The sequence below is a fragment of the Pagrus major genome, chromosome 3 (assembly GCF_040436345.1).
Source record: "Pagrus major chromosome 3, Pma_NU_1.0".
In the NCBI taxonomy this organism is placed as follows: Eukaryota; Metazoa; Chordata; class Actinopteri; order Spariformes; family Sparidae; genus Pagrus; species Pagrus major.
Genome location: NC_133217.1, coordinates 10109291 through 10131497, shown reverse-complemented (window position 1 = coordinate 10131497; position 22207 = coordinate 10109291). Strand labels below are relative to the sequence as shown.

The following is a 22207-nucleotide window of genomic DNA, read 5'->3' as shown; positions in this document are numbered from 1 at the left end:
AAATTCAGTTAAAACGAATTTTCAGTCTAAAAAAGGAGAGACTAGACTAGACTGTGGTCCACACAATAATATAATAATAATAGCCTGCAATTAAATTAAAGTTTACTGCCACCACCAGAACAGCACACAATTGTGTGTTGTTAAACTTTCATTTAATTATTTTGAAGTATAATCTTGGCATTAAGGGGTGATGAATAGGCTTCTATAGTAATGTTGAACAAATGAAAAGAAAACTAGTACCATGGAACTGTTAATACTGGTGAGGTTTCTTTTTTTTGTAATTTCAGGATTTCAGCAAGGCTGTGACTGAGGCCTTTGTCAGGCTGTGTGACTCTGGTCTGATTCATCGCTCAGAGGGTTTGGTCAACTGGAGCTGTGCTCTAGAATCTGCCATCTCTGACATAGAGGTAAAACAGCTTCACATTGATACATAATTCATACCACAGGTGGACAAAATAATAGTTGTTACTACATATGTGGATGTAAAATTTTGAAATACGCACGGCTTTTCCTTTTGCATGGAGACCAGCCCAAAACTACAATTTGCTCAACTTTCTAATCAATGACCGGGACTTATGCCTCATTGGGGGTGGCTGTAGCTCAGGAGGTAGAGCGGGTCGTCCAGCAATCAGGAGGTCGCTGGCTGGTTCGAATCCCCTGGCTCAAAGTGTACTGTACTTAGCAAGATACTGAACCCCAAATTGCTCCTGATGAGCAGGTTGGCACCTTGCATGGTCATCAGTGTGTGAATGTGACAACTTTTGTAAAACGCTTTGAGCGGTCAGTAGACTAGAAAAGCGCTGTAGAAATGCACGTGTCCATTTACCTCATTTAGACCAAATCCGGCATTGTTGCAAAAAAGCCTGTTCAGTGTGGGTAGTGTATTTAGGCTGGGACAGTGCAGAATCAACTTTTGAGGAAATGCAACCAAACGTCACACTGCAGTGGCCAATCACAAACTTGCAATCAGACTGGTGAGCCAAAAGTTTTGTTGGTCTATAAAATAGCATTATAAATATAAACTATTACTACAATAATTATGTCTCTGAAAGAGTTTTTCAATCAATCAATCTTCATTTGTATAGCACCAATTCACAACAAAAGTTTCTCCCAAGCAAGAAACTAGGCACGATCTACAGTACTGTCCTCTCACACCACCACACGACCCTGTGCCAATCGCTGCAACACCTGATCTTGATTGAATGAGGCATACCTGCCATAACAGCCATACTGTCATTAAGAGTTCCTATATTTAAATGTTTTTTTTTATATATTCACAAATTATTTACACTGATAAACAGAAACTGATTTTACTCTCAATATCAAAGTAAAGCAGCCACACTCTGTCATGTACTAAGGCTGCAGCCTATTGTGCAGTCAGCCCCTGGTATGTGGAGGATGGAAATTGCCAAAATAAAAGATAATTGAATGAATAAATAAATAAATTGCTCAATAAATAAATTATTATGCCATTAAATACACAAACATATCTTTAGAAGTAAATGTCAGCATGAATTTAAACAAAATGAAATAAATTGATACTGTATGGCCCCATCAAGTAAAATGCAGAAGTTACAGTCAGTGTGAATAGAACTCAACTTTGCACATCTGGACACAGCAGTGTTATCCCCATTCTTGTTTGTAAAGATACACCAACTCTGTCAACGTGCATTTAATAATTATTTTCAAGTCTTGACTGGTTGATGAAACCCTAATTTTAGGCTCTACATGTGTGTATTAGGCTTACCACAGTAGTTGGTGTTCCAGGTGTTACATGGTAACGTAAATGAGGGAAAAGGAGTTGTTACCTCACTGAGAAGTTGGAGGTGTGCAATCTGTCAGCTCTTCATCAGCTCTTCATCAGCCCTTCTTCTTCAGTACTCCCACATTCTGAATAAAACTACTCTCTGACATATTTTTTTTTAGACACATTTTTGATATACGACAGAGGTGCTAAAGTTACCAAACACATTTATTGTGACACGCCTAGTTCAAAATAAAAGTCAACTCACATTTCACCAGTTAAAAGCTTTTAATGTGAAGCTACAACAGTAGGAAATGTTTGGTTTGCATTGGCAGTAACTTAAGTCAGTGCTCTACATGGTGGGCTGTTGGTTTCCTGTGCACAACTGAGCAAACTCAGTTGAGAAGAAGTTCAGAGCTCTAGAAAAATCTAGTAAGTGGACCTTGAGTCAAGATTCTTTTTTCTTTTGGTCACACCACAGTTTCCAAGGTCAAGAAGGGTCCATTTTCATGCGTATGTCCTTCATTTTGAAAGGACCTTTTCTTATTGCTGAGATGGGTACAGGAAATATTTAGTCCTTCTCTCCTTTGCCTTGATCTGAGGGGTTTATGTTTGGAGAAAATCACAAGAAACCTTCAGCCCTTAATGTGTCTTGCCAACCTGTTAAGGTGGTCCATCTCTAATGCCACAGACAACGATACATTGCTAAACATGAGTGGTTTCACAGACAGCAGAATGAGGTTTACTGCGTCCCAGCACACCTTATAAAACAAGTGTTCCTTTTTCCTTTTTGTCCACCTATTATAATTTTTTTAGATAGGATCATCATTCATTTCGTTCTGTATTTGCTTTATATGTTTGTCAGCTTTAAAGCTGTTGATTTGCTGTCAGGTTGATTCAGAGGAGCTGTCTGGGGAGACCATGTTGTCTGTTCCCGGTTATGAAAACAAAGTGGAGTTTGGAACAATGCTTACCTTTGCATACCCTATAGAAGGCCACTGTGAGTACTTTTTATCAAAACATCATACATCTTGTGTTTGGCCTTGTTCTGTTATTATGCTATATTATGATTTTGCTTTCTCCCTTTTCCCTGTATTTTAGATGGAGAGGTGGCAGTGTCCACCACTCGTCCTGAGACTATGCTGGGAGACGTGGCCGTAGCTGTTCACCCTGATGATCCTCGATATCAGGCTAGTACACATTTTTTGAATGAGACTGAGGCTATCTGTTATGCCCTGGTCTAGGATTGTGGGAGCATAGCGTAAGGACGAGAGGCAGAGAGGGTAAATTGGTGCAAAAAGTGAAGACTTTATTTACTAAGTACAGTGAGCAATGTTATTTAAAAATGAAGATCAACTTCAGGGTAAACCTAAAGCCACAACAACAAACAAAACCTGAACTAGCTCCCCAGTTAAAACTAAACTAAATCGAAACCTCAAACAGAAAACCAAAGAAACAAAAAGGCATTATCTGAACCTTACTCAAAGGAAATGGCAGGCCGCCCCTATGCTTTGTGATAAGATCTATATACAAGTGGACTATTAACAGTGTGTACATAGTGAGCTAGCTACTAGCCATAGGCTAAACAACAGAAACAACAAAGCTACTAGGCTAACAATCACACAGGTAATCAGGCTCACTATACACACTCTAATAGGCGATCTAACAAAGTTGGAGGCGAGTTGTTAGCAACTAAATATCTTCTTTCACATCAGCAGACACAAAGCAACATGGGCATCCTTTTGGGTAGTTCACGTATGCAGTTATTTTATCCCTGGTTTGGTCCCCCAAAACCCAGGTCACTTTCTGGCTTGCTAGATATTGAACTCTCTTTACCAGCCATTTCCTTTGCTGTCCGACATTAAATGCAGAGTAGCTAGTGTACAGTGGACTTATGTGAGCTCGTCTGTCTGACTACTCAAGAGTAGGTGAGAGCCATTGTTAGTGAAAATCAAACCAGTGAGCCAAAAGCATTAGAAAAGCTTCAAAGAGCTTTGGGTTTTTTAGTGTCTTATTTTTGTAGTTGTTAATTGCTATAAGTAATAATAACATTGTAATTGAAGCCAGATCGACACAGGCAGTAGAATTAGTCCCACTATACAGTGTCCACTGTAGACATCCATCACAGCTCACAGACCCACCTTCTGCTTAAGTTTGACCTACTATACTTACTGTAGTTGTGTCCAAACAGTTTTCCTGTCCACTGAAGGAATCTTAAAAAACATTTCAGGTGTACTTTTTAACTAGCTGCGACAGTGTCAGCTGGTAAGGTTTTACCTTCAGAGTCTGTGTGTGTGTTATAATGGCCAAATGTGGTCATGGAGACACTTCCAGGTGTTCATATTGTATGTCTGTCTGTCTGTGGACAGATTTCTGTCGGCACAATAGCATCACAGTGGTGCAAGATGCAGTCATGAATCTTCACAGGTGTGTAGTTGGGATCCAAATGAAGTTCGAAGATAGATTGTCCAATCCATGAGTTGTAATAATGTAGTAATGAATACTGAGTTGAGTGCTCATGGGTCATAACATGAATGTGTAGATGTCCATGAAGCGTGCACCAACTGAGCTAAAGAGCTAGCTGACCATCAACACACAACCACTGATCCAAGTGACAGTGTCTGCTAGTGATAGACTCTCATTCAGCAAAATAACCAGTTGGAAGGAAGCAGTAACTGTGGAGCTGGGCAGCCTTTTCAAGCTGAAGGACTTGCAAAAGTTACCTTCGTCGTGGCTGTTTTGCCTGTGTTTTATGACTGTGGCATTCAACAGTTTTTTTATTTATTGGACTAAAAAACTAAGCGTGCTTGTGGAATGTAGTGAGTCGCCACCCACCCTCATACGCATCTCCCAGCTGAAGCCCCAGGAAGTTAATTGCAAGCTCTAAATTACCATAAATACAGCTAGAAAACAACTTTCTGTCAATGTTGGGGCAGATACTGACATAAATGTGTATGGAGTAGTGACAGTGAACTATGGCATTGAAAATACAATTTTGTCATTGAAAACAAAACCTGAACTAACAAAGGAAACATTGGCAATGAAACAAATATTTGGCACGGAAAAAGGTTTCATTTAGAAATAAAACACAGACATTTAAATGTATTTTTTCATTTTATTTTGATGTTTTGGGGGATTTTTTTCAAGGACCACCAAATCAGAATAACGTCAATTACAAATTAAATTGAAACCAGCCCGGTTCCATGTGAAAGAACAACAGCAGAGAGGAACAGATTTCACATACCTGCGGTTTGGAAGTTTCAGGTGAAAGCTGTGTGTGGTGTGTGCTCATGTCAGAACTGTGTCGACTCAGTAACTGCAAAACTCAGTCAGTGGAGTTAACCTCAAAAAAATGACAGGCATAAAGGAAATATTGGAAGATTGTCATTGAAAGGAGCCACACGTGGATCTGAATATTACCCCAGTGTTGAAATAGATCCATCCCAGTGAGCATTTTTCCGTTGAAAAGACATTTAAAAAACATTTTTTGTCACTGCTGAAGACGTTGACACCTGGTTACAAAGTCAAAGTTTTTTTCACTGACTATTTGAAGGCATATTAAACACTCACATTTAAGACCATATTTCACCGGGATTTTCAATGCTGGCTTTGAACTGAGAAATTTGACTGTGGTTTCTTTTAGTCAGGCTCCAAAATGACGAGCAACAGTACATTTACTGACATGGACAGGGCTGGAATTGGCAATTCTCTGACTGTTAACCGAACACTTAACTAGTCACCACGGCCACGGTACAAATAATAATGAGTTAATTCAACTACCAGGAATTTTAATTTTTTGTTGATTCTGGCGGCCCTTTTGGATAAAAGATGACAATGGTTAAACAAAGTAAACTTTGACCTGATGACAGGCTTTAAGAATATTGATAATAATGTACAGAAATAGCTGGTCTTCTCGCTTATGTAGGTAGAGGAAACAGTATTAAAATGAGACTATTTCATAACGAGTTAAAAGTTCCTGGTAGTACATTTAACAAAAAGTACCAATACCACAATGTATAATACTCCAATACAAGTAAAAAAATTTACCAACAAAATGTATTTTAAGTGTTTAAAGTAAAACTACTCAATTTGCGGAAGTTTGGCCCTCAGGATTGATACGATAGATTACATTGTTAGTACTGACACATCATGTGTAAGCAACATTTTACTGTTGTTGCTGTTTGAGGTGGAGACAGTTCTAACTACTTATATGCACTAAACTAGTTTGGTGGTCCCCAGCCTAGAGGCCAGGCCCTTTTAAAGAGTCACAAGATAAATCTGAGGGGTCATGAGATAATGATTGGAGTAGGTACAAAAAAAAGGTTTTCTGAAACATTGCATAATTTGAACTCTTTCAGCTTAAAGCAGTTATTTAAATGATGCCATGTGTAAAGTTACATTTGAAGTCTCTTCTTGGTGGAGCTGCTTACCTTTAAATCTTTAACAACGAATATAAGAGCTCATCATTTTTTTATTTTTTTTATTTTAAGTCTTAACCAGAAAAAGTAACCAGCTAACACCTGTCATATAAATGTGGTGGAGTAACAACTACAATATTTCCTTTTGAATTGCTGTGGTGTAAAAATATTAAGTAGCATAGATGGGCGATGCTCAAGTAAAGTACAAGAACCTCAAAATTGTACAATATTTGAATAACTGTACTTCATTACACTACCACTAATGAAAGTATATGCAATGATACATTTCTATATGATTATATTACCAAACTGTGCAACATGCCACATGCAAATGCAGAGCAGATCTGAATAAAAAATGATGTCTCATTAAGATAGCTGTGCTCATATCTCTTTGCTTTGTCCACCTTGTCCAGGCTCTTCATGGGAAGCAGTGCAGACACCCCTTCACCAACAGACTCCTGCCTATCATCACTGATTCAATGGTGGACATGGAGCTAGGAACAGGTGACAGCAACACTATGGTCTGAGGCCCTCTCCTAGGACACAGTCAAAAGCCTCTCAGCTTGTTTATTGCCAAGAAAATATGTAGACTTTAAGATGTTATTTTGTCCAGCCCTGGACATGTTGAGTGAATGCTGGTGCACTTATATTATGTACGCTGCTCATGTTGATCACATCCCTGTTCATGTTTTAGGCGCGGTAAAAGTGACTCCTGCTCATGATCACACTGACTTCCTGCTGTCACAGAGACACTCACTGCCACGCGTCACTGTGATTGGAGGAGATGGAACCATGACGCATCCCTGTGGTGAATGGCTGAAGGTACATGAACACCATTATCTGTAAACTTTGGTGTGACTATATGAAGTGATGAAGTGATATGATTCATAGGCTGTGTCCAAATTCAGGGGCTGCATCCTTCAAGGACGCGGCCTTTGCGGCCCACGGAGCCCGGGTCCTTCGGAGAGACCTTGAAGGCCGCGTCCACCGTTGTTAAATGGGACGGTCCAGCCTTCGGAGTATTTCCTGGTTGCGTCACCAGGAGTTCATGCATTAAAGTCTGTTTTGGTTCAAATCTATCAAACGTGTACATTTATGTGTGTGTGTACAATGTGTCAAATCTAAATTGAATTATCAACATTACAAAATAAACATTAACCCATTGGTGAATAACAACTATATTTACCACAGCATCACCAGCGTCACGTTTTTTAACTGAAAGTTAAACTTTGGAGGTTTTATAGTCCCTTGAAGTTTAACATATCTGGCGTTGGATGTTCAAATGAGTAAAAACCGAGTATAAACCCATTACTTAAATTTAAATGTCATGTCTGCGCCACTTGATGTCGCCATTTTCTCTTTCTTCCTCTTCTGTTTCGGGACTGAGCAGCGGTGCGCAAAGGATCTTGGGATATGTGAGGCCGCGAAGGACAGTAGCGGTGCGTCCTCCTAAACGAGGGTGGGGAAGGCTGCATTTGTGGGCCGCATTTGAAGGAGCCTTTGAATTTGGACAGCCTTCGCGCAGCGTTGTGACGTAATTGGCCTTCAAATGCGCCCTTCGTGGGCTGCAGCCCCTGAATTTGGACACAGCCATAGTGATTCATCAGCTGTCTCAGATTTCCATTTTAAAAAAGGCCTTGTGAAACAGCTGTGATACAAAAAGCAAGTTTTACGTTGGAAATTTTTCTTCCAGCTGTTATCAAATTTTTGTCACTTTGTCTCTTTTAAGGGAGTGAAGCGTTTTGATGCCAGACAGCTGGTTGTGGATGCCCTGGCTGAGAGGAAGCTCTTGAGAGGAAAGAAGAGTCATGCCATGACTTTACCCATCTGCAGGTATCGGAACACGCACCAAACACCATACTCATTCTGAATTTCTGTGTGTGCATCCCGTCTCTGCTCCTGTTAATACAAATGTATTCAATAGATATTTTTCAGCACAAACAAACTTCTTCACAATAGGCAGCACAGGGTATTTAAAAACAATATAGATATAGAATATAATTGCTGTATATTGTAGACAACGCAACCCATTCACTCTGTAGTTTTGACATCTTTTTTCATATAAGTCTATCTAGAAACCTCAGAAAAACATAGCAGTGACTACTCCCCTTTTTTTTTGGGATGATGTGGGCATGTACTGACTATTCCAATTGCTGTAATAGACGGGGACAAACACATCTGTTCCCTGTTATCTGGAGAGTCTCTGGCCTTGACTGAAGGACTGATAGATTATATAACGATATACTGATATCAAATGACAAAATTATTGTCAACTTGCTCATTCAGGTCGGTTAAGTAAAACTGTTTAATGGTGGAGTGTTGAGGATGAATTTAGGGGTCTGACAGCCTGAGGAAAGGAGCTGCTCTGTAGTAGCAAGGTGATCCTGATCCATTACTAAACAAATGCAGTGCTAATATTTACACCGCTACTTGCTGCCATCATTTTGGAGAGGTCAAGATCTACTAAATGTCATCCTTTAATCATATCTAGAAATAAGAAACAACACTCTCAACTCACGTATATAGCTTCAGTATGTGGTGCTGAGTCCCTCTTGCCTGAAATGTCTGTGTGGCAAGAATAAACAGTTTGATGGGAGTGCTGTCCTTTATTTTTCTTTTGTTTAATCTTATCTAGAACATTTTTCATTCAAACAACTTCACACTCGGATAGTGCACTTTTTTGGGCCCTCAGCAATACAACCACCAAGTGTGAGACCTATCGTATGAATGGTTCACAAAATATGCAAAGGACAGAGAGGCGGGCGGATGAACGGGCAAACAGAGTTTCCTTGCTTATAGTTAGAAGATAAATTGATGAATCGCAACACTGGTAATGACAAATATCAAAAACCATTGTTGGGGTATTTTAAGAATATTATAATCAGGTTAGTTTTGTAGAAGAAATTCAAACTCAGGATTTTAATATTTACACTATTAATGAGGTAATAATACAAACCTCTCCATAAGTAAATAGACAAGCTGTTCTCAGAGGAAAATAAGGTCCCAGAACACTGTTTGAAGCCAGAAAGGTTGCAGGGTCCACCACATATAAACAAAGTAAAACAGTGTAAATTGTGTTGTCCTTTAAGGTTAGGGATGTGACCCAATTCACTTTTCAAAATCACAGAACAAAGAGCTTTTTTACTACAGGGTATTGTGAATACTGCTTATGCCATCATGTGGTTGCTGCAGACAGCTATAATGATTAAAATGGATGCACAGCTTTTCTGTCATCATCTATGTGAGACAACCAATTGGAAAATATAACTTTTGAAATACATTACATTCCAATTAAAGGAGCAATTTGTAAGATATGACAGTTATACCTACCTTGGTATAACCATTACAGCATCAGGGAGTTTCAACATGGCAGTGAATGCACTAAAAGAAAAAGCTCGAAGAGCCCTAAATGCAATTAAGAGAACATTTTATAATTTCCAAATTCGAGTCAAAATCTGGCTTAAAATATTTGATGGTGTCATCCAGCCCATTGCGCTGTACGGTAGTGAAGTCTGGGGTCCACTCAGTCATCAGAGCTATACCTGCTGGAACAAACATCCAACAGAGTCTTTACATGCAGAATTCTGCAGATACATTTTACATGTACACAGAAACACACCAACAAATGCATGTAGAGCAGAATTAGGCAGATACCCACTGATAATTAACATTCAAAAAAGAACGCTCAATTTTTTTAACCACCTGAAATCCATCCCCCCGAGACACACTCCACTCCAAAGCCCTCAAAACCCAAGAGCTGAGCCCAGAAAAGAGTCCCCTATGTCAGTTGGTACTGAGGCTAACTGCCCCCTCTCAGACACAGTCTGATCAGCCTCACAACAACACTGCTCTCCAAACACAGATCTGCTCTCCAAATCAGAGTAAAGCAAATTATAATACAATGTAAAGAAACCTACCTGGAACATTGGAAAGAAGAAACTAAAAGCCCAAGTAGATTAGAATGTTATCTAGCCCTAAAAAGAGATTATGAATTAGCAGAATATCTCTCTACTGTCAGAGATAGAAAGCAGAGACAGATCCTCACCAAGTACAGGCTCAGTGACCACAAACTGACAATCCAAACAGGAAGACACAAACAATCATGGCAACCAAAAGAAAACACAACATGTGGTCACTGCTCGACAGGTGAGGTTGAGACAGAGATGCACTTTCTCCTACAATGTAAAACATTCAACGAAACCAGGAACATTTATTTTAACAAGTTTAATTCAGTAATCTTAGATTTCAAAGAGCTGAACGACATATCAAAATTAAAAATACTCCTGGGAGAAGGAGACAGGGCATATCTGCTGCCCAATATGTGTCAACATGCCACAACCTGAGAGACAGTGAATGACCGACACACACACACACACACACACACACACACACACACACACACACACACACACACACACACACACACACACACACACACACTGTATATACTGTTTATATAATTAATGTAAATCAATCTTGGTGTTGTGTTTGTGTTGTTATTTGTTGTGTTCTGTCCAAGTGTATGTACAGATGCTTTGGCAAAATTGTTGTTAAACTTTCATGCCAATAAAGCCCCCTTTGAATAGAATTGACAAGAATTGTAGTTTAAAATATTTAAAAAATGAACTTATATTATCAACAGAGTGTGAAGTAACAACAGTGTTGACATTATATCAAAGACGTCTACGTATGTGTTGAAGAGATGTCTCCTGAACATGGCCGTGTATGGCCGTGCTATATAACTGTATAATCAGGAGTTGAAATGCCTGATTAATCCTTTGTCTGTGTGGCAGCACTACTTTTATTAATCTATTATTTTATAAATTTGTGCACATTACATTAAGAGGCTGTTGGTCAGCTGGTCCCAGGTCTGCTGGCGCTCTGATATTCTGCCACAGTCACACCTACACATGACTGTTCAAAGGAGCATAATGACAGAAGCTGCAGCAGGAGGATGGTTTTTAAAATTGTGCTAACCGCTAACATTAACAGACAAATTAGCAGTGCACAGTGCAGCAGGCTGCAGCTGTAAAGTCCTCAGAGCACCATGCAGAGGTACAGAGAGCAGGTAGTGTGTCTGTTGTGATAAAACTTACAAGTTTATTATATACACACCATACATGCTTCAAAACTACTATTATTCCTGCTTTCTGCCGTAATGTCGTGAAATATTCTGGCTAACGTGTGAATTTAATTAGTCACACTCAGTGGTGTAGCCTGAAGAGAAAAGTAGAGACCAAATCATGTACACGAATAAAAGACAAACTACTGATGTAATGTTTGAACCACAGAGGGTCTTTAGATAAAAGTGGAGTCATGAAGTCAGCTGAATCATCTGATATGATACATTTTCAGAATGTGGCCACTTCTCTTATCTTACTGTCTTCATGTGGTTGGACAGAGAAGATGTGGAGGGTCACACTGTGACTTGGGACATCTGTACTGGATTTTAAAAGTTTAAGGACACTGTAACATGTTGACACTTATTTTCCCGGTCATATAATATAATACAGGAGACAACAAGCAAACAATATTGTTTTAAATTAATATTAGTATAATAATCATGTAATATTTTGTTCATACTTGAGAGATACAAACTGTGAATATTGTCCTGGTGTTTATGTGGCATTTGATCTAATCAGGAGATGATGATTTGTCATTTCATCACAAATACTGTAAATACAGATGTTTGTTCACCTCTTTACCTCAAGAAGACCATCTGTGGTTGAAATAATCAGATTCACATCACATAAAGACCTTTTTTATTTCTGAAGTTACTCATGACTCAAGTCATTTCAATAAGTACTTTTCTACTCTACTGTAAGTAGTTATTTTGATTCCTATCTGCTACTTGAGTAGGCCTACTTATTTTTGTAAAGTAACAGTACGTATACTTGAATACCCTTTTTGTCCCCCACTTTCTCTCCATATTAAACTGACAGTTCTCAATAAAACAGCTAACTGTGCAGGGGCTAAGGCTAAGTGACAAACGACATCTTTAAACTGCGGCTCTTAATGTTTCCACAGTTTTGATGGTGTTTTGATGGTGTTTCACAAGGAGCACATCTTCATGCAGCCTGAGCCTGATCAGCCAGTTTTTGTGGTTATTTGTGGTTTTTGGTTTCCCCATACCAGCAGCTAATACTTGATTTAGGGAGAACAGTGTAAATATCTTGACCGTGGATTTGTACACAAACCTATGTACAGGTCACAAATGGGCTGCCCTCAATTTTTTTCCAGTGTCACGATAAGCTTCTTCTTGCTTCCTTCATCTTTGTGAAACAAGACAATAGAGGCAATGCTATAATGTGATAATGTTCTTATATGTTTGTGATTTGTCTTTTTGCCTTTGTCTTTGTCTTCCTCCTCCTTCTCTGTTTCAGTCGCTCAGGAGATATCATTGAACCTCTTCTAAAGAAGCAGTGGTTTGTCCGCTGTGATAAAATGGCTACAAAAGCTATACAGGTAGGTTACTGCGCAATGTCTATATTTAGGTCAACCTTCATGTATTAAAGGTTTATAGTTGCATCACATGTTTTCAAGTAACCTCAGCTATTTATATACCAACATTTATTAATCTCTGAAATGTGACTATTTCTTTCCCTGTCAGTCTGTGGAAGATGGACAGCTGGAAATCATCCCTCACTTCTACACCAAAACATGGAAGAACTGGCTCTCCAGCATCAGGTAGACTGTCCTGACTTTTGACTTGGACAAGAATCCTGTATTTTAACAGTCGTATGAGTGGGACAATGGTAGTGTGAACAATGGTGTTGTGTCTCATTGTTACTGGTGTGACATGTGCGTAAAATGACACCACTCTGATGATGAATGGACTCTTGTGTCAAAGTATGGGTTGTCAACAATGTACCTCTGTTTGCTTCGCAGTGATTGGTGCATTTCTAGGCAGCTTTGGTGGGGTCATCAGATCCCTGCCTACCAAGTGGAGCTTCCTAACTTTACTGACAAACAAGAGGTTGGGTCTGTGGATATGTTTATGTTTTGAAAGTACTACTAACATAAAAAGTTTGCTTCAAACAGATATAGAAATGGATGAGTGGTTGGCATAATGGGTTAAATAGCCGATGTACATTGATGTATACTGATATATACCCCATATTGTACACCACTGTCATTCTCTCCCAGACAGTGGTGCAAGTTTCATTGTGTCTGTGTTGTTTGTGGTAGGAGCAGTGGGTTTGGGGTCGGAGCGAGGACGAGGCCAGACAGAGAGCTGCTGTCAAATATGGAGTGAAGCCTGAAGCCATTACTTTGACTCAGGGTGAATCACCTTTACCTCACCCCTTAACTTGCTGCTGTATCAGCAGATGAAAACCTTACTCTACATAATCCATCATACTGATCATGAATGTGTTTTTTTTGCATTTGCTATCACTGTGAACACTGCTACTGTTAATATTATTTATTTTACCGCTGCTGTGGTGCTGCAACTACCTCTACCTGAGGCTGAAGAGTGCACTGGCTCAGCCGATATTACAGACCATTATATCAGTATAATATCAGTATATATCTGCCAATAAGGAACAAAAAAGTTTGTACATAAATGTTTAAAGTAGTTTGTTACTTTAATGATATTACTTGAGCCTATCACAGTATGTGGCTGCCAATATTAAAGAAAGTTAATTTGATCAAATGACAATTTTTTTTATCCACATTTAATCAGGATGTATGACAAAATCTCGATTACACTTTTACATTCAGTTTAGTTTTACTACTAAGTATTGATGAGGCTTGCCTGCAACAGCTTCCTTCCATGGTACTTGGTATGTCCTCCACAAGTTAATGTAAAACCTGCTGACTCATGTTATCCCAGCATGATTTGACAGTGTTCCACAAAGATTCTTATGATGTCACGGAGTGCTTGGCTTTCTCAGTCTTCAAGTGCCCCCATAAATGTTGAATGGGGCTGAGCTCAGGTGACTGTGGAGGACAGTCCAGGACAGTGAGGACCTGCTTATCCTGCTGCAGTATTGAATTCTTCTCCACAAAGATCAAATCAGGGTGGAGCATGTCTCTGAAGAATGGAGTGGTGCTTCTCCTCGGTCAGGTTGGAGTCAGTTCTGTGCAGTGCAGGTGTCCAACTCAAAACAGCCCCAGACTTGATTTTATCCACCACTATGTTTCACCATGGGTTTGAAACACTGTGGTATCCTTCTCTGTCCTGTTTATCCCCTTAAATACACCCTTCTGTTATTGGCATAAATCTATCACTTGGATTCATGGATTAAAAAACGTGGGTGAAAAATGTGTCCAACAGAGAGCTCACCAAACCAGAGAAGGATGTCCTTGCCAAAGGACTGAACTTTGCAGTAGCTCCAGAGCAGATACCGGTAGTAGATCTCATCACAGCAACAGTCAGCCATCAGAAACAACAAACTGGCAGACACAGAGGCAGAACAGCTACGGTTGAAGGTATCAGCCACTTTTGCTAATGCAAAAGCACCCTCCTCTAACCTCACTACTGAGGAAAGGAAAGGAGGACAGGAAGGCCCTGGCATCACTCAAAAGAGACCGGAACATCACCATCTTGCCGGTGCACAAAGGGAGATGCACTGTAGAGGATTACCACACCAAAATCACTGATCTGCTTAGTGATACTAAGCGGATTACCACACCAAAATCACTGATCTGCTTAGTGATACTAACACCTATGAGACTCTGAGGCAAGATCCTACCAATAGCTACAAAAAGAAGGTTATAGAACATCTGCAAAAACTGGAAAAGGACAAAGCCATTGACAGACCATTATATTACAGACTGTACCCCGGGGAAGCCATCCCATGTATCTATGAACTCCCCAAGATACACATGGAAGGAGCACCACTCAGACCCATCATCAGCAGCATTAAGCCAGTATCCTAGCTCCTTTGGTCTGTAAAACTCAACACCACATCAAAAACTCACAGGATTTCACCAGCAAGGTGAGAGAGATAACACTGCACTCTCTCACATATGTGCCTTACTTGACCTCTGTCTGACAACCATCTACTTCCAGTACATTGATGGCTTTTACAGACAGAAGCACGGCTGTGCCATGGGTTCACCGGTGTCCTCAATAGTGGCCAACCTCTACATGGAAGAAGTTAAGTTAATTACCTTCACAGGAACTGCTCCAAGCCACTGGTTCAGGTATGTGGATGACCCCTGGGTCAAAATCAGAGCAAGGGAAGTGGAAGCCTTCACAGAACACATTAATGCTGTGGACAAGTTCATACGGGAAGATGTCAGAGGAGACAGTCTGCCCTTCTTGGACTGTGCAGTACACATTGAAGAAGACAGAAGCCTCAACATTGAGGTGTACAGAAAACCTACACACACAGATCAGTACTTGCTGTTCGACTCTCATCCCCCAATGGAGCACAAGCTGGGGGTCATCAGAACCTTAAACCATCGGGCTGAGACAGTGCCCACTAAGTCAGAGGGGAAGGAGAAGGAACAGAAGCACATCAGGGGAGCATTTAAAACCTGTGGCTACCCAAACTGGACCTTTGTCGAAACCGCTTAAAGATCCAGAGCAGAGGAGGAGACAAGAAAATGTAACAACATCGTCAGTCCCTATGTCGCAGGAACATGTGAGAAACCTACCAACATACTGAGGCAGACACTTGTCCATCCTAAGAACAAAACACCCAGGCATAAACAGAGTAATGTACTTTATGCTGTTCAATGCAGCCAGGACTACACAGATTTGTACATTGGGGAGACAAAACAACCTCTCCATAAATGAATAGCACAACACAGGAGGGCCAACCCCCGAGGTCAAGACTCTGTTGTCCACTTAAATCATTCCTTTGAGGACAACAATGTAAACACCTTGGCGAGAGAAGACAGATGGTTTGAAAGAGGAGTAAAGGAATCCATCTATGTCAAACTGGAACGACCGTCTTTGAACAGAGGAGGTGGCCTAAGACATTACTTGTCATCGCCCTATAATGCAGTACTGAGTTCCCTCCCCAGGCAGCTTAACAACCATTCACACCTGAGCTCACCTAGCCTTAGCAACCCACATGAAGGCCGGTTGGATAAACGACCCACAAGTGGCCCTAAAGACTCTGAAATTCAGAGCTCACACGTGTCCTTAACGACTCTGTAATGACACTCCCACACAGAGTTTAAAAGTCTGCAACTCCCCTCCAGTTAGTTAGAAGTGAAGAAGCCTCTTGGATGAGAGGTGAAACGTCTTCAAGAAACTGAAACAAGTCCATTTGTCATGATACAGCACTTAGAATTACCATGACCTGGGTGACTGAAAACTTTCATCAATAGGTGATAAGTAGTTTTAGAATCTTTTAGAAAATTGGAGGTGTAACCAACTTTATGCAATAGGTTAAAAACAACAAAACAAGTAGTTAAAAAGCGGATGTTAATAGTTTTGTTATTGTATTGAAAAAAAGGGAGCTTTTTGTTATTGCAGTACTGGTCTGCTATAATTGGCATTTATGTAAATACACACATGTATTTCTTTTTTACTTACTTCTGCACACTCCCTATGTCAGACCCTGATGTCCTTGATACATGGTTCTCGTCGGGGCTGTTTCCCTTTGCCATGCTTGGCTGGCCTGAGCAGGTACTGCACTTCCGTCAGCAGAATGTAGTCTTCAATAAACAGCCCTATCCCTTTGTATTATAACTTTGATCTCATTTCCTTCAGACTGCTGATCTTCAGCGCTTCTACCCAAATTCCATTCTGGAGACAGGCAGTGATCTCATCTTCTTCTGGGTTGCCAGGATGGTGATGCTGGGCACAGAGCTGACAGGACAGTTGCCTTTTAAACAGGTGTCTAGATAATGAACACCTCCCCAAAAAATCCAGTATTTCTACAAACACAAGTGATGAATCTCAATGTCAGTTTATTCTGTTGTTTTTCTCTCCTTCTTTTGTATTCCCATCATGGCTCGCAGGTTCTACTTCACTCTCTGGTGAGAGATAAATATGGCAGGAAAATGAGTAAATCTCTTGGAAATGTCATCGACCCTTTAGATTTTATACATGGAGTCTCTCTGGAGGTAGGTAGCACATAGGCTTGGTCCAGGAGGCATATTACTGTTAATTACTTGCTGATATCTATGCCACTGAATGAAGGGGCAGGACTCAGGTCAGAAGTACACTCCAGCAACAAAAAGTAGAGTCAAAAAGCAAAGTGGATATTTTCTATTAAATTATCTCCATCAATATACAGTAAAGGTTTTAGCCATACGTGTTCTTATAGCCCAGGTTGTCCTGAAAAACAAATTATGTATATAACATGATTGTGCATGACAGGGTTGATGTTATACAAGCATTATAACACAAAAAGACCAGGCGAATGAAATATAGGGGGGAAAACAGCTCAGGGCTCAGAGGGTCCTGTCTCATTCCCATTTTTGGAAGAGAAAGTAATCAATAGTGGTTGTATTTCACAATTAGGTATTTAGTTGCTCATAACAGTATTTCGCTTCTATCTTGCATAGAAGCACTGCATTGCCACAAAGAATATATTTATGACTTCCATACTCAGAAGTAAGTAAGTGATGGCATCATACATTCTTTGGGATATAAGAATAATAACTGAATTGTTTTTCTGTTGTGAAGTGACAGCTGATAGTTGAAAATAGAGAAAGCCCACTGAGACAGGTATCTGTTCCAATTCCCACAAAATATTTTTTGTTGTGAAACTCTTATCCCCCTTGTCTCTCTTTTTCCTGTTAGAGACTTCAAGAGAAAGTGAAGGAGGGTAACCTTGACCCCAGGGAACAACTGGTGGCCATGGAAGCACAGGTCAGCTTCCTTCTCTTCTTTCTGTATCTGAGCAGCGAACTCATTACTTTCTGTCTCATCTGTCTGCTCCATCTGCTTTCCCACAGAGGAAAGACTTCCCCAAGGGCATCCCTCAGTGTGGGACTGATGCTCTGAGATTTGCCCTTTGCTCTCACAAGATGCAGGGTGAGTGAATCTCGTCACCGCTCACGTTATCCGAGGAGCAGGACCATTTGTCAGAGTGAATGAGTGTGTGAAGCTGTGTGAATGCAAAGCACAGTTGCAGGAAAGAAGATGGGTTGCACTGACTGGACGAAAGAGTATCAAAGTTTACAGCTGTAACCACAGTTGTATAAATCTTGGATGACTGCCAGAGGCAGTGCTTGTCACTGGATATCTTCCATCTTGTGCAGGTGCAGGTTGAGCGTTTATATCTGCTCGCTTATATCAAGTCACATGTGACCTCGGATGACCCTGACTTGGTATAACTACTGGTATCATTCCTGCCATCAGTCCCACAGAGTCCTCTCGGCCCTCACAAGTTTCTGAGTGACTGAGAACTCTAGCAGTCATCCAGGGTTCATAGAACTGTGGTTACAGCTGTAACCTTCGTTCTATTTCACCCATTCTGACTGCCAGAGACAGTGCTAATCACAGGATGACTGGAGTCGCAATGAAACCCTAGTACCTACCTCAAAAGGATAAAGCAAAGGAGCTTGGCTAAAGAACCACACTCAAAGGATTGGGCATGGCCACATTCACTCTGTAATATCTGGAAAATGTGCTGGCCGATGCCCACTCGGCCACTGCATAGATGTCTTCCAAGGGCACCCCTTTCAGGATCGCTCATGATGTGGAGACACTCCTGGTACAGTGACACTTTGGTTGTGTTCTCACTACAGAGAGAACATAACCCAAGCTGTTCTGATCTCCATATGCCAGCAGTAGCTTGCATATTGGCTCTAAGGACGCGCACCAGGCACAGGAGTCTTGGATAGGCTGATGTGAGTGTGCCAGCACAGGAGGAATGCTGTATTTGTCCAAAGAGTGACATCTAAGCTGTCTGGGTTTCACCTCAGACAGGAATCGCTCCCAGACAAGGCATGTATCTCTCTAATGCCCCATTCACACTGCCATTTCAAGGTGGGAATCTTGCGCCGATATTCCACCTCGCTTTCTGTATGAAAGTTACAGAGGCGAAATGTGGGGCAGTTTAGTTCTGCCTCCAAACCGCCAGTGGAGGTAGTAACAGAGGCAAGACAACCTCTGTGTGAAAGTGTATTTACTGATGGTGATTATGTAATGTAATTTAGAGCAAAAAATGTATCTTTGTCACTTTCCAGGATGCATGGTGGGTCAGGATCTAAATCACAGCACTTTATAACAGCATTCATATGATTATAAACAGTCAGTGGAGACATTTTCAGATTTACACATGGAAACATAAAAACAAAATTAAAAAAAACACAGACCCCAATGGTATGACGTGTACCGTCACCCCTCTATTAGTTCCACAACTGGAGTGGCTTTATGCCGGCCCTGCTTGATTAAGTGTGAACAAACAAAGGCGGCATTAAGGCCAGCCTTTGTTGCGGTGATATTGCTGAATCTCTGTGTGAAAAGGGCTCAAGAAATGGCAGCCACATACACTCTCAGGGTAGAGGAAGACCAGCCCTGGTCCAGAAGGGATTAAAGGAACTCAAAGGCCGTAGGCACAGAGCAGTACTGGGTCTTCTTTCTGAACTGCACACCAGTCAGAGAACAACCTCCAACTGTTATGGCAGGAAGTGCCTGAGTGCTTGGTGCACAGCCCATAGCTCCAGCAAATTGATGTGCTCTGTGTGATCTTTGGAACTGTCACATTGCCGTTTTCTTCTGCCATACTGCACCCCATCCTGAGAGGCAGCCGTCCGTTGTGACTCTCTTGGCAAAACAGGACAGAGCCCCTGGGCACACCTCTTAAGAAATAACCTACTACTAACCTACAATCTAATAAGGGCTGGCATTGCAAAAAAAAATCGCTAGCGGGCATGCCTGAAAGAAAGCACTCTGCTAACTGTGAGAACAAGATACGAGACAAAGTACAATGCCACAGTGAGAGGGGAAGGATAACTCTCTCTTCACTGAGTTGGTCAGTTTAAGCCAACACAGAGTGGACACACTCTACTAAGTGCACTGCTAATTAATTGTTAGCTTGAGCTAAACCTCTCCTCTAACCATGAAAACAGCAAGGTTACAGAAACAATAGATTCAGCGAGAGGGAAACAAGGACGCTCCTCTCACTGTCACACTTGGCTATATAATGCAAATTGATCTTATCAATTGATGTCTTATTGAACTCAATTCTACTACAGTAGTTGACCTGCGTAAGCGAGAAGATGATAAGGGACTGATCACGCAGATGACACTGGTAGTTATACCTGGTCAGGGGCGATTTGAGGTCACACATGACTTTGTTGATATAAATACTCCACCTGCGTGTACGCAAGACGGAAGACATACAGTGATAAGCACTGCCTCTGACAGTCAGAAAGGGTGAAATAGAGTTCTTAAGTACTTCACTCCATTTTCAGTAGAGCCACAGAAGACATTTTTCAACAGTTTTTAAAGGTATCTGGGGCATTCAGAAAACAAAACACTGCACAGTGGTTTATAATACTAAGAGACATGATTTTTATGGAAAGTTACATGTGTTTTTGGGTTGTCTGTCTGTCCGTCCATCTGTCCATCCCATTCTTGTGCATGTGATATTTCAGGAAAACGTTTCTAAAACGTTTACATTTAAACGTTACATTTTGGTGGTCAAAGGTCAAGGTCACTGTGACCTTACGTCCATCCCATTCTTGTAAATGCAATATCTCAGGAACTATCTCAGGGACCATCTCAGAGACTACTTCAAATTTGGCACAAATGTCCACTTGAACTTTAGGATGTACTGATTAGATTTTGGTGGTCAAAGGTCAAAGTCATTTGGTCAGGTACTGGATTGGTGACACTAATCTTGGGTGCCCACCTTAAAACTGTAATGATTGTAGAGATCCTTTGTGCTGCCGGGTTGAATATGTGTATGGCGTCCATGTTTTAAAAATTGTAGAATCAGCTTTATTGACCAAACATGTGAACACATGAGAGAAATATTAATGATTTTGTTTCTCTCAATAAACTTATACACTAACAGACATGCTGTATAGCAGTAGTCCACCATAAGCTCATTGATTTTGCTGATAGTGATTGTCGGTGCACCATGTGATGAAGCTGTCTATCAGTCCTCTGTACTCTGTAAAAATAGTCTCTAAGTGAAGATGGCATGTTTCTCACTGGAAATTATTTCACTGGATTCAAACATGTCAATAAAGTGAGAACTTCAATTCCACGAAAAAATATACATAATACATTTTAATGAATTCCCTCAAAGTCTTCAATACTACATTAGATTATGGACAGACATGGATACAAATTGCAACTTTGACCGGTGTGCGGAGGCATACAACTGGGGATGGTAATTCTACTTTTGCTTGTGACCTCTGTGTTGACACCCTTTACTTAACCGACAGGCTGGCTTCATTCAAATAAATGAAAATATTTCATATTTTCATGCAGGGCTGAAGTTAGTCTGGATGTGGGCATACACCACATGACAAGTACACCAACTTCCTGTGCCAATAGCTACGTGAAGCTATTCACCTTTAATGACTTTTACCTTCATATTGTGTGTCTGACTCTTTCTTTTTCAGGTGAAGACATCAGTCTGTCCATCTCTGAGGTCCTGAGCTGCAGAAACTTCTGTAATAAAATGTGGCAGACACTGAGATTTACACTGGGAGTGCTGGGTGACAACATAACACCAGTGAGAACACTGGAAGAGGTACAGCAATGGAATCAACCATTGGAATGTGCTTTTTTGTAATGTATGTACAGTATATTGTTTTAAATTTAATTTGAACACTTTCCTCAAACACAAGCCTTGATTGATGAAGGTGTTTGTGCACCACTGAGGAAGATTTGGCAGGAAGACAGAGCTGTTCATCTTGCACAAAAGCAGCAGCTTTTAGTGTCTGGCTTTTGTCTGTCTGGCATGGTATAGCTCAACATCTTGTACAATGTTGAGCAACAATGATTATTGCTTATAACTTATAAATACTGTTAATCTCAAAGTCCAACTTAAAATTACAACTGTGTGTCACAAGGTCAAACCCAAAAGCAGAAGCTTGACAAGCAGGTAAGGGGACAAGAATTTTTTTTTTTTTTTTACAGACCACCAGGGATGTTGAGATGGTGACGAACTGG

General features: G+C 40.7%; 1 protein-coding gene across 3 annotated transcripts in view; it reads left to right on the top strand.

Moving 5' to 3' along the window:
- The window catches only part of vars2 (valyl-tRNA synthetase 2, mitochondrial), a 44853-nt gene that overhangs the window by 8178 nt on the left and 14468 nt on the right, over nt 1-22207 (top strand). For 2 of the 3 annotated variants that reach the window (XM_073463627.1, XM_073463629.1), the window contains 16 exons: nt 288-407; nt 2636-2744; nt 2846-2934; nt 6576-6666; nt 6857-6984; nt 7892-7995; nt 12546-12627; nt 12773-12849; nt 13051-13138; nt 13351-13444; nt 16680-16750; nt 16835-16960; nt 17086-17190; nt 17873-17941; nt 18028-18106; nt 21655-21785. In XM_073463627.1, coding sequence (XP_073319728.1) covers nt 288-407; nt 2636-2744; nt 2846-2934; nt 6576-6666; nt 6857-6984; nt 7892-7995; nt 12546-12627; nt 12773-12849; nt 13051-13138; nt 13351-13444; nt 16680-16750; nt 16835-16960; nt 17086-17190; nt 17873-17941; nt 18028-18106; nt 21655-21785 — 1563 coding nt within the window. The remainder of the gene's footprint in view (nt 1-287; nt 408-2635; nt 2745-2845; nt 2935-6575; nt 6667-6856; nt 6985-7891; nt 7996-12545; nt 12628-12772; nt 12850-13050; nt 13139-13350; nt 13445-16679; nt 16751-16834; nt 16961-17085; nt 17191-17872; nt 17942-18027; nt 18107-21654; nt 21786-22207) is intronic. The other variant, XM_073463628.1, reaches the window with a different exon arrangement.